The sequence below is a fragment of the Podarcis melisellensis genome, assembly GCF_964234715.1.
Source record: "Podarcis melisellensis genome assembly, chromosome: 8".
Classification (NCBI taxonomy): Eukaryota; Metazoa; Chordata; class Lepidosauria; order Squamata; family Lacertidae; genus Podarcis; species Podarcis melisellensis.
In genome coordinates, this window is record NC_138540.1 from 90,798,635 (window position 1) to 90,810,688 (window position 12,054).

The following is a 12,054-nucleotide window of genomic DNA, read 5'->3' on the forward strand; positions in this document are numbered from 1 at the left end:
CTTTGCCATGCTGCCAGCTGCCCAGGGCAGAGTGCTGCATCCCCTGCTCTGTGCCAGCCCCCCACCAAGCCCCCCCCCCGCTGCCATACTCACAGACACGGAAGCCGGGTCCCCCTTCAGCCGGGCTGGCGTCCGCCCCGCTGTACAGGGTGGTGGCATTGCCCCTCTCGCAGTGGTTGGTGCAGCGGCCCTCGCTGCTGCAGTGCACCCGGCAGATCATGGGGGTGAAGAGGACCTTGACCCTCTGGGCACCGGCGGGCAGGTGGTCCCGGCAGAGCAGGAGCAGGAGCAGCAGCAGCAGCAGGGAGACGGCCGGGGGGAAGGAGTGGCGGCCGTGGATCATGGCCCCGCGCGGAAGAGGGCGCCACGGGCGGAGGAGCAGGCAGGGGAGCCGGCGACCCACCGCAGAAGCTGACGGACCCACCAGCTAATTGGAAGCAGTCGGGTGGGCGGGGGGGGGGTCTCGGGCGCCGGGCCAAGCACAATGTTTACGAGGGGCGGCTGGGAGCGTTAACTCTTCGCCTGCTCTGCGCAGCCCAGATGGAGCGGCGCTGCCTGGCTTGGCACCCACCCGGGGGCCGCCCTCCTTGCCTCCGCCCCCCCAAGCCGGGTGCCAGCAGGAAAGCAGCCTCCGTCAAAGTTCCCAGAGCAGCCACATCCCAGCCCCCCCCCAACCCGCAAAAAGGCGTCCGGCAGCCCTGTCCCTCTCGCAACCCGAACAGCAGCGCCCCCCCTGCGAGGGAGAACAGGCCAGCTCTTGCTCAGCGCTGCACTTGTCAGCAGTTCAGAAGGAGCCCCCCCCAAGAGTCCTGCTCCAACCCACCTCCTGGGGCGAGAGACCTCTTCCCCCTCCCCAAGAGAGGAGGCTCTCTCCTTCTCTGCTCCCTCCCTCGCCGAGGATATGAAAGCAGCCCCCCCTGACTTAAATGCGCCAAGAGGGGCCCATGCAGCAGTTCCCCCCCATCTTCCTCCAGCTGCTGGATCTACTCAAGCTTTGCTTTGGAGTCTCTCCCCCCCCCCGCTGACTCCAGCTGTTCAACCCCCCCATAAAAAGACTCCCAGCAAACGCAGGTGGGTGGGGGTGAAGGAGGCAAACATCTGTGCCAAAGGAGCCACGGTGCCCCTAGCTCCCCCCACCCCAAATTCTCTAGCTTCCCAAGTCTTGAGTTGTTGCCCCCCCATGATGGGGCTGCTTGCTTCACAGTTGAAGGAAAAGGAGCTCATCTCCCCCTCCAGGAAGGAAAAAAGAGGTTGTCCAGAGGGTGACAAGGTGGGTGTTCTCCTTCTGGAGGGAGGGGGTGCGTAAAAGGCCTTGCAACCCCCCCCCCCGGAGTGGCTGAGCAGAGCACTCCTAGGCAGCAACAGGGGGTGGGGCTTCCGAACAGGCTCCCCAGGGAGGAAGCTGGCTGGGGGGGGGGGAGAAGAAAGCAGAGCTGTCCGCTCCCCCCCCCCAGCCAGCCGGGCCTCACCCTCCCATCGCAGGCAAGGCTGACGTCATCTGGAAAAACTCAGGCACAAGGGGGGGGGCAGAACAATTGCCGGATCCGGAGGGGTGGGGACTGCGCTGCACTTGGGAACCCGTCTGAAGCAGCCTGGGGCAACGGGGGGGGGGGAGGTACCCAGAATAACGTCAGGGCTCCAGCCCTCCCCCCCCCCGCAATTGCAAGAGGCTCGTTGAGGAAGCGAAGGAAAGTCTCTGGGTCAGGCAAAGGGAATCCTGAAGTCAGGATTCGAACGCAAGAGCAACGCTTCCAGAAAGCGGGATTCAGAAGCGTTGCTGCTCCCTAGTGGGGGGGGCAGAGCCCCCAAAAGCCCTCTCTTCCTCCTCCTTCTCGCTCTTTCAAAGCCATCCAAGCAGCTCCCTGTGGCAGGGAGTTCCACAGATTAACTCGGCACAGCGTTGAGGATTTCGCCCCCTGAGCTACAGGCGAAAGCAGCTCTCTCCTGGCCATGGACACGGCAGGGAGAGCCCCCCACCCTCCACGCTCCCCTCTTCCCCAGCAGAGGAGGCCCCATGCCTTTCCAGGCCCCGATCCTTGCACAGAATGGATCGCCTCCCCCCCCACCCCGTGCCCGGTACCTGGGGGCCTTGGTGTTGCTGGGGGGCCGTGTCCAGGAGCGCCATTGCTGTCCCCGCTCGGCCGGGAGGCCAGGTGCTGCGCCAGGATCGTGGCCATCTTCTCAGAGGGGTCCAATGTCTTCCGGCGCCGGAGAACCACCTGGAGCTCGGCCAGCCTGAGGGGAACAATCCTGGGGTCAGGGACACAGCGGCAAATCCCCACAGAAGTCAGGACCGCCCCGACCTCTCTCTGGCGCCATGACCCCTCCCTCCAAGCCCAGTCCCACAGAAGAAGCAGCCGCTGGATCAGGCCGGGGGCCCGTCAGGTCCGGCCTCCCGTTCTCACTGGGGCTGAACGGATGCCCCAAAGGGAAAGCAGAAAGCAGGATTCGAACACAGAGCCTGCGGTCGCCGGTGACTGGCATTCAGAAGCATCGCTGCCTCTGACTGGGGAGGGCAGAGCAGAAGCCTTGTGGGCAGGCGGCCTTAGAGAAGTTTGCAAAAAGATGCCTTGCATGGGAAAAAATAATGGAGAGAGTAGACATTTCCTCCCTCTCTCATAAAGCCAGAACCTGTGGAAGCTGAGATTCAGGGAGACAGAACCAAGTTAAACTGTGGAACTCCCTGCCACAGCGACGGCCACACTCCTCAAGGGCTTCCAAAGAAGCTTTGACAGACCCATGACTGCTGGAAGGATGGCTCTGCCCGGCCTCAACCATCAGAAGCGATGGAGGAGAGAGCGCTCCTGTGTTCGAATCCTGCCTCCAAGTTTCCCACAATTGCCCTCTGGCTGACCAGGGTGAGAAGAGGAGTCTGGACTAGACTCTCTCTCTCTTTTATGTTAAAAAATTTCTATTAGTTTTCAATTATTAAAAATCCAATATATGCCACATTGTATCAATACCATATTATGCCGCACATTTCTCATGAACATTAAAAAATAACCAAAAAGAAAACATATTTTCCCACCCGCAAATCCCCGGACTCCCCTCCATCCTTCTTCTGGTTCTTTAAATACACCAAATCATCTTATATTCCAGATCCCTTTACCCAATTTCCCAACTGCTAAACAATTAAACTTGTGATATACTGCACAGATATTTTAAACATTCAAACCACTTTATACTTTGCACATCTCTGCTTACAGACTACTTCCCCTTTCAAAATGATCCTTATTCTTGCTTTTTGCAAGCGTTTAATCCATGTCTGCCGACGTCCCAATTTATTTCCAACCACTGCCCCTAGACTAGACTCTCTCGACCTTCACAGCTCTTGCTCCCCACTTCCGAAAAGAGCCCCCAATCTCCCTTCCCGGCCCTTTTCGGACTCTGCAACATCCCTTTTGAGACGAGGCAACCAGAACCGTGCGCAGGCGATGGGAGGGGGCAGAAAGGGAAGCCCCCCCGCCCGCTCCAACTCACGTCAGAGGCTGCCAGCGAATGGCCATGGAGCGCAGGGGCGCCCGGGGGGGCTGTGGCGTCATCGTGGGGCCGGGGGGCGCGGCGTGCTCACAGCGGGGGCCAGAGAAGCCTGGGCGGCAGGCACAGCGCTGGGGGGCCCTGCACTGGCCCCCGTTCCGACATCGAGGGAGGCAGACGGCTGGGGAAGACGAGAGAGAGGTCAGAGCAGGTCCATCAGGAGCCCCCTTCTGCCCCCCCTAGCCACCCTATGGCTCCCCACAGTTCCCAGGGAAGGGGGGTGCTGGGCATGCAGAGCGCCCCACTTTCTACCCCCCCAAGTCTCTCCTGGAGAAGCCAACACGGGGATGTCTAGATGTTTCTTGCGAAACCCCAAACCTTCAGGGACGGTGGGAGTTGTAGTCCAACAAGAGGAGTGGTGGAGTGGTCAGGGTCAGGGTCAGGCCAGGACCCGGGAGCCCAGAGTTCGAATCCCCACTCACTGGGTGGCTTTGGGTTTGCCTCTCTCAACCTAACCTGGGTGGGTGGGTGTTATTGCATTGTTTTTATTCTGATTACTGAATTTTTCCGTGTATAAGACGATGCTTCTGGCCAAAGAAAATTAGGCAGAAATTGGGTGTTGTCTATAGACGGATAGGGAATGCAGAGGCGGGGCATGCGATGAATGGCAGCAGCGACCAGGAGATTGGCAGCGGCAATTGGGCGGGTGATTGGTGGCTGCGTCAAGTGGGTGGGCGGGCTGTTGGTGGTGGTGAGCGAGCAGACAATTGGTGGCTGTGGCAAGGTGTGCGATCGGCAGTGGCTGTGGCAAGCGATTGGCAGTGGTGGGCAGGCGGGTGAGCGATTGGCAGAAGTCACATCCCCCCCCCACCCAAAAACAGCTTAATTTCCTAATTTTGGGTTTTTTAAAAAATAAAATTAGGGGTCGTCTTATACACGGGGGCGTCTTATACACGGAAAAATGCAGTATATGTGTTGTGATCTTTTTTGTGAACCACCCTGGGACCTCCGGGCAGTATATAAACTCAATCAATCAATCAATCAATCAATCAATCAATCGCAAGCTACCTCATAGGGTTATTGTGGGGTTTAAATGAGGAGGGAGGGAACCTTGCACGCTCATTTGAGCTCTGGGGGGGGGGGAGTGGGCCAGAAATGCAATGCAATAAAACTAAATAATCGGGAGGGCATCCTTGGGGTAGACAGCACTGCATGGCATTGCAGGGGGTTGGATGAGCCTCAGTTACCCCCCCCCCCGTCTACAATTCTATGATTCCACGATCTGGATGAACCCTCCTCAGGGCCTGACTCAGATTTCTGCAAAGTGGGGAGGAGAACCCCCCCTGGGAGGGCAGCTCCCCACCCCTCTCTTGCCCCACGGGGAGGCAGCCCAGAAGGCAAGGCAGGGGCTGAGAGCTCCCTCCCGCCCCCCAGCTTGGAGCCATTTCCGTCTGGCTGCTCTGTGTGCGAATCCCTGCGGCTCCGAGACAAGGGGGCTCCCCCAGGGGAATCGGGTGCTGCAGCAGAACCCCCTGGACCCGTCCCCCAGGGATCAGAGCCTCGCCTGGCGAAGGGCCATTGCAACTGGCGGAGCAGCTGCCCTGCATGCAGAAGGGCCCCACTTCAAGGCATGGCAGCGTCTCCTGGGAAAAGCCTGAAGGCCCATTGCTGCCAGCCAGTGTTGGAGATTACAGTGGTACTTTGGTTCCCAAACCCCCAAAACCCTAAAGAGAGTGTTCCAGTTTTCAAATGTTTCGGAAGCCGAACGTCCGATGTGGCTGCTGGCTATTGTTTCTGGGGCACCCGGACCAATCAGTTTCCGAACATTTTGGAAGTCAAATGGACTTCAGGATTGGATTAAGTTTGGCACTTTTGTTTTTGCTCTTTATTTTGCATTTTTGTTTTTGAGGCTTTTTCGGTTCATTTGATTTTATAACTGTGTGGAAGCCAGTTCAGCTACTGATTGATGGATTGTGTGCCTGTGGAAATGGATAAAAGCCCCCCCCCCAACAAGGACTATCATTAGCGCAGGTAAGGGAAAAAAATAATTTATATGTTTATAATCTACAGTACTGTCTTATTAATTTTATAGTACAGTACATGGATAATTGCTTTCATTTTATGGATCAATGGTCTCGTTAGATGGTAAAATGCATGTTAAATTGCTGTTCTAGGGGTTGTTTTTGAAACTCTGGAACAGATTAATCCGTTTTGCATGACTTTCTATGGGAAAGCGCTCCTTGGTTTTGGAACGGGTGAAGTTTGAGAACTAAGGTACCACTGTACTGACCTAGCAGGTTTCCCGGGGAACTCTTGCTAAAAGGCAGCTGCTGCCACCTGCTGGCCAGGCATGGAACTGCAAGATGCTTTGAAGCCTGGGGAGCAGCGAAGGGGAGATAAATGGAGGGCTCAGAAGACCCTGCTGGGAATGGCAAAGGGAACCCTCTCCTCCTCCCTCAACTGGTCCCAGGCCTCCCACGGGGACACCTGGGCAGCCACTGTGAGAAGAGGGTGCTGGGCTGCACCCAACGGGTGCTTTAATAACAATAATAATAATAATAATAATAATAATAATAATAATAATAATAAATTTTATTTACGGTATACCCCGCCCTCCCTGCCCAGAGCCGGGCTCAGGGCGGCTACACCAATAAAATCACAGTAAAAACATAATAGGGGGAAAAGAGGGGGGGGGACTCAATTTAAAATACCGGTTAAAATTCAATTTAAAATGCAGCCTCATTTTAAAGTAGCCAATAAATCAAGACCATAAGGGGAGGGTAACATAGGGGTCAGACTGAGTCCAAACCAAAGGCCAGGCGGAACAGCTCTGTCTTGCCGGCCCTGCGGAAAGATGACAAGTCCCACAGGGCCCTAGTCTCTTATGACAGAGCGTTCCACCAAGTTGGGGCCACAGCCGAAAAGGCCCTGGCTCTGTTGAGGCCAGCTTAACGTCTCTGTGGCCCGGGACCTCCAAGATGTTTTTGTTTGAAGACCGTAAGGTCCTCCGTGGGGCAGACCAGGAGAGGCGGTCCCATAAGTACGAGGGTCCTAGGCCATATAGGGCTTTAAAGGTTAAAACTAGCACCATAAACCTGATCCTGTACTCCACCGGGAGCCAGTGCAGTTGGTAAAGCACTGGATGAATGTGATCCCGGGGCGAGGACCCTGTAAGGAGCCTCACCGCGACATTCTGCACCCGCTGGAGTTTCTGGGTCAGTCTCAAGGGCAGCCCCACGCAGAGCGAGTTACAATAATCCAGTCTGGAGGTGACATCGCATGGATCACTGTGACCAGATCAGGGCGAGAAAGGTAAGGGACCAACTGCTTGATACGGCGGAGATGGGAAAATGCCACCTTTGCTGTGGCTGCAACCTGCGCCTCTGTGGAAAGGGAGGCATCAAAGGTTACACCCAAGCTCTTGACTGAGGGCACTGGCACTAATTGTGCCCCCGCAAGAGATGGGAGATGGGACGGACGTTCTTAACGAAGTACAGCTCGTCTGTTCCCAGGAGGCGATTTGCACCCGGCTGTTCCAGCCCTGGCTCTGGGAGATGTCCTCTGCAGAGCCCAATCTCCTCTTGGCTGCCCAGGTTGCTTCCTAAGAGCATCCCGGCCGGGGGCTGGACTAGATGAGCCCTGGGGTCCCTTCCGACTCCACTGTTCTGTGGTTCTGTGACCAGAAGAGCCCTCCTGCCCAGCCAGAGACTGCAATTGCATAGAAACAGAAATGTGGACTTGGAAGGGACCCCAGGGTCATGTGCCCCAACTCCCTGCAAGGCAGGAATCTATTTATTTATTTATTCCATTTCTAGATTGCCCTTCATCTGAGCATCACTGGGCAGTTTGCAATATGCACAAACTCCATCAGGACAGCTTAATAATAATAATAATAATAATAATAATAATAATAATAATAATAAATTTCATTTATACCCCGCCCTTCCTGGCCAGAGCTGGGCTCAGGGCAGCTAACATCAATACAATTTCAGTAAAAACATAATAAGAAAAAAGGAAAACAAACAATTTAAAATACAGGTTAAAATGCAATTTAAAATGCAGCCTCATTTTAAAAGTCAAAACCATAAGGGGAAGGAAACATAAGGGTCAGACTGAGTCCAAACCAAAGGTCAGGCGGAACAGCTCTGTCTTGCAGGCCCTGAGGAAAGATGTCAAGTCCCGCAGGGCCCTGGTCTCTTGTGACAGAGCGTTCCACCAGGTTGGGGCCAGTACTGAAAAGGCCCTGGCCCTAGTTGAGACCAACCTAACCACCTTGCGACTTGGGACCTCCAAAATATTGTCATTTGTGGACCTTAAGGTCCTCCGCGGGGCATACCAGGAGAGGCAGTCCCGTAGGTACGAAGGTCCTAGGCCACATGTGGCTCCAATCCCCTTGTGTCTGAAATTTGCCTAAGGCAAATGATGTGCCATGTAAGGAAACAGCAAGCTCCAAAGAAACTGCCCCCACAACCCCGTGGGGCCCCTTCCAGTCCTATGATTCCATGAATATGGCTGAGATGCAAGTCCCAAGTTCAGATGGTGGAGAGATGGGGCAGCAGTGGATGCAGGATGAGGCCTGTCTTTCAGGAGGGGGGAGGATCCTTGTCCCTGAAAATCTGCCTCCCCCACTCCTCTCCCTCCCACCCCCTTCCCTCCCCCATACCTTTGGTGCACTTCCCAGTTTGGGGTGCCAGGGACCATCCAGGGCAGCAGACCTCCCCACAGAGGTTGGGCCTGGAGAAAGAGAGAAAGGGAGAGAGAGAGAGGCTGTGAAGAGAGCAGCCAGGATTGGGTCATGAGAGGAAGGGGGCACGGGGGGGGGGGGATGACTGCTAGCCAGTCCAAAAAGCAGAGGGATTAACTGGGGGTGCAGGAAGAAGGGGGAGGTGGGGGGCAGGGTCTCATGCCAGAATGTGATTCATGCCAGAATGACTTTAGCAGACAGTACATGGACGTGGGTGGCGCTGTGGGTTAAACCACAGAGCCTAGGGCTTGCTGATGAGAAGGTCGGCGGTTTGAATCCCGGCGACGGGGTGAGCTCCGGTTGCTCGGTCCCAGCTCCTGCCAACCTAGCAGTTCAAAAGCATGTCAAAGTGCAAGTAGATGAATAGATCCCGCTCCGGCGGGAAGATAAATGGCGTTTGCGTGCGCTGCTCTGGTTCGCCAGAAGCGGCTTAGTCATGCTGGCCACATGACCCGGAGGCTTGGCCAATAAAGTGAGATGAAAAGGTAAAGGGACCCCTGACCCTTAGGTCCTGTCGTGGACAACTCTGGGGTTGCAGTGCTCTTACTGGCCGAAGGAGCCGGCATACAGCTTCCGGGTCATGTGGCCAGCATGACTAAGCCGCTTCTGGCGAACCAGAGCAGAGCACGGAAATGCCGTTTACCTTCCTGCCAGAGCGGTACCTATTTATCTACTTGCACGCTTTCGAACTGCTAGGTCAGCAGGAGCTGGAACTGAGCAACGGGAGCACACCCCGCCACAGGGATTCGAACCACCGACCTTCTGATCGGCAAGTCCTAGGTTCTGTGGTTTAACCTACAGCACCACCCGCATCCCTCCCTTTATCTTTACTACCTCTCAATTAAAAATAAATACCTTTAGGCCCAGCACCCACTGACCACCACAAGCTGGAATGTCCTGGGAGGAGGCACTGGCAGTGCCCCCTCACCACCTGCCCCCACCTGCGTGTGACTTCCTGGGATCCCCAGAAGGAGTTCCTCCCCACCACCGCCACCCCACGGGGCCAAACCTTCCCTTCCCTCCCCGCTTGGCAAAGAGATGTAGCTCCTCAGGAGAGCCTCTCTCCAGAGACAACCCTGCAGGGCCTCTCCAAATGGGGCGAGCCCTGCCTGCAACCTGGAGAAGTGGCTGCCAGCCAGTGCAGACAGGGCTGAGCTCAATGAACCCAGCAGCCTGACTCAGTTGAAAGCAGCTTCCCACACCCTCTTCCCACAAGGGAAGGCTAATCCCAGCCGGCTGCGCATGTGACCGGCAGCTGGGTCCACTTCCACAAAGCTTCTGAAGAAGGACAGGGGCTCCTCTGCGGCCGGCCGGGGGTTGCTGAACCCCAGCTCCCACCCTCCTGCTGCTGCCTGGCCGTGCTCGCTGGGGCTGAGGGGAGCTGTAGTTCGGCCGGCTCTGGAGAGGCAGAGGTCCAGGTCTGCCTTGGACTCCTGCTCGCCCACCTGGAGGCCCTGCTGCCTGGAAGCTGGGGTGATGGTGAGGGGAAAACTCTCTGCATAAGGGATCAGAAGAGTGGGCTGGATCAGGCCAGTGGCGCTTCTGGCCCAGCATCCTCTCCCTCCTGTGGCCTGTCGGCCTCCAGCCCTGGAAGCAGAGCGTCCTGGCTTGGAGCCCTCGAGAGCCCTCTCCTCCTCCTCCTGGCTGTCCTCCTTGCCTCCAGTGGGAGGGAGTTCCACAGTTTAACTCTGTGCTGTGTGAAGAAGGACTTTCTTTATCTGTCCCGAATCCCCCAGCCTTCAGCTTCCCTGGATGAGGCTCATATTGCCCCCCACAACATTCCCCTCTTCTGCCTGCTGGGTGCCCCATAGGGAAGGCGGGGGGGGGGTTCCTGAGAAGGACCCCATTTCCACAGTTCCTGGAGGGAAGCAGCAGCCATCCTGCCTTGACCAGACGACCTTTTGGGGCCCTTCGGATTCTACCAGGAGCAGCCATTAGTGGTCTGATCCTTTCCTTGCCCTCCAAGCCGCTGGGCGTCTCAACGGTTTAAGGATGCTCTGTGAAGAAGAGAGTTTCTGTCTGTTCTGAAACATCCCACGTCCCGTTTCCGTGGGAGACCCTGCGTGAGAGGGAGGGAGGGAGCACGCTCTCTCTCCATGCACTCTGCACATGTTCAGAAGCGCTCTCTCTTCCCCAGGCTGGTCCTCCAGCAAGGCTGCAAAGGCTGCTGCCCCCTCCCCAATTCCCATCCGGACACCCACCTCTGTGTCATCCAGACTCCTCTTTCTTCTTCTTCTTCTCTCTCTCCCCCCTCTAATTCCTGACATTCTTGTCCTGACCGGGACTCAAGTTACTAAGTGGATTTGCAGGAGACCGAGATTGTTTCTCTGGAGCTCCGTGGAACAGAGGAAGAGGGAGAGAAGGGGGGGGGGGACCACAAGGCCCCTTCTTCACTGACTCCTTGGCCGAGGCTTGGCCTGAGGGAGCAGGGTGCCCCCACCTCACTCCCAGGGGCTATGGGGGGGGCAGGCACATCCAGGCACGCACCCCCCCTCCGCAAAGTGGCTTCGGGGGTCTCCTGCCTGGCCTGGGCCACACTGTCTCCAAAGAGCCAAAAAGGAAGGAGGGTGCCTCTGAGCGCGTGCAGAGAGCCTCTCCCTCTCGGCTTGGCCTTCTGGGTTCCCAGCTGCCCGCAGCTTGAGAGGAGAGTCTGCCACCAGAGCCTCAGTGTTTGCCACCAGAGGATGCCAGCCCTGGGCATGGCTCATGGAAAGAGCTGGTGCCAGCCTCGGAGGAGGAGGGGTCTTTGCTGGGAGGTGCAGAACTGGAAGGGGGGAGAAGCGGGTCAGCCCAGCAGCCCCAGAGGGGAGGGGCGCTGGCAAGAGGGCTCGCTGCCCAGGTCGCTGCTGCCCAGCTGAGCTCCGCCCTGCTTCCAGGGAGTGGGAGGGACAGCGACCCACCTGGCAGGGGCGTTGTTGCGCCGGCACGTGAGCCTGGCTGGGCGGCTGGCGCTCCAGGCCAGCGCTGACATTTCCAGATGGGCCTCCAGCCGCCAAAGCCGCCCCCTCCGCCCTGATGAGAAGACCAGGCGCCGGGGCTGCCCGAAGGGGCGGGGGTCAGAGCGCGCTGCTCCGGCGCTGCCAGCGCCACGGGGCAGCCCGCCTCGGCCTCTCCGGGCGGCCGCTGCGCCCTGCACCGCCGGGACGCCCCTCGGGGCTCCCGGGAGAGCCCCTCCAAGCCCCCGGGGGTCCTGGCCGGGCAGCCCCGTCGGGGAAGGACAGGGCAGGCTGCGGGGCGGGAGGTCCGGGGCGCGGGGTCCCCGACTCACCTGGCCGCCTTGGGGGCGCGGCCCGCGGGGCTCTTCCTGCGCTTCTCCAGGGGGGGCGGCCCGACGGCGGGGGTGGGAGCGGCCCGACGGCGGGGCCCGCGGGCTGCGCCCGGCGGCGGCGGGAGGAGCGCGGCGGCGGCGGCGAGGAGGCAGAGCGCGGCCAGCGCCGGCGGCCGCATCCTGCCGTCGAGGGCGCGGCGAAGAGGCAGCGGCGGCGGCGCTGGGCTCGGCTCGGCGGCCGCCAATGGGCGCCCAGCCCGGCCCGCCTGCCCCTCCGGCCCCGCAGCCAATAGCCAGCCAACCGGCCGCCGGACGGGGAGGGGCTCCGGCCGCAGCGCAGGTGCCGTCGGGGTGGGCTCGCCGCGGGGAGGGGGCGGGACTGGGCGCCCCCAGAGCGCGGCCGGCTGGACCGGACGCTCGCTGGGCGCAGAGAGCCAGAGATGGGCTCTGCCCGGAGGGGGGTCCCTCTCTCCCTCCCTCGGCTGCTGGAGGAGGCCAAAGAGAGGCCCTCCGGCCCAGCATCCTCTTCCCGCAGGGGCCGAGCAGGATCCCAGCATCCCAGAGC

The 12,054-nt window shown here is 58.7% G+C and overlaps 1 protein-coding gene across 3 annotated transcripts in view; it reads right to left on the bottom strand.

The window, feature by feature from the left end:
• The window catches only part of LTBP4 (latent transforming growth factor beta binding protein 4), a 60,150-nt gene extending 48,567 nt beyond the window's left edge, over positions 1 to 11,583 (bottom strand). Inside the window, exons 1-4 of one of the 3 annotated variants that reach the window (XM_081921899.1) lie at positions 11,490 to 11,583; positions 8,141 to 8,211; positions 3,481 to 3,658; positions 2,081 to 2,235 (exon numbers count right to left, since the gene is read on the bottom strand). In XM_081921899.1, coding sequence (XP_081778025.1) covers positions 2,081 to 2,235; positions 3,481 to 3,542 — 217 coding nt within the window. In that variant the 5' untranslated portion in view covers positions 3,543 to 3,658; positions 8,141 to 8,211; positions 11,490 to 11,583. Of the gene's footprint in view, positions 1 to 93; positions 605 to 2,080; positions 2,236 to 3,480; positions 3,659 to 8,140; positions 8,212 to 11,489 lie in introns of those variants that run through there. The other 2 variants (XM_081921898.1, XM_081921897.1) reach the window with 2 other exon arrangements.
• Between the last annotated feature and the right edge of the window lie 471 nt (positions 11,584 to 12,054).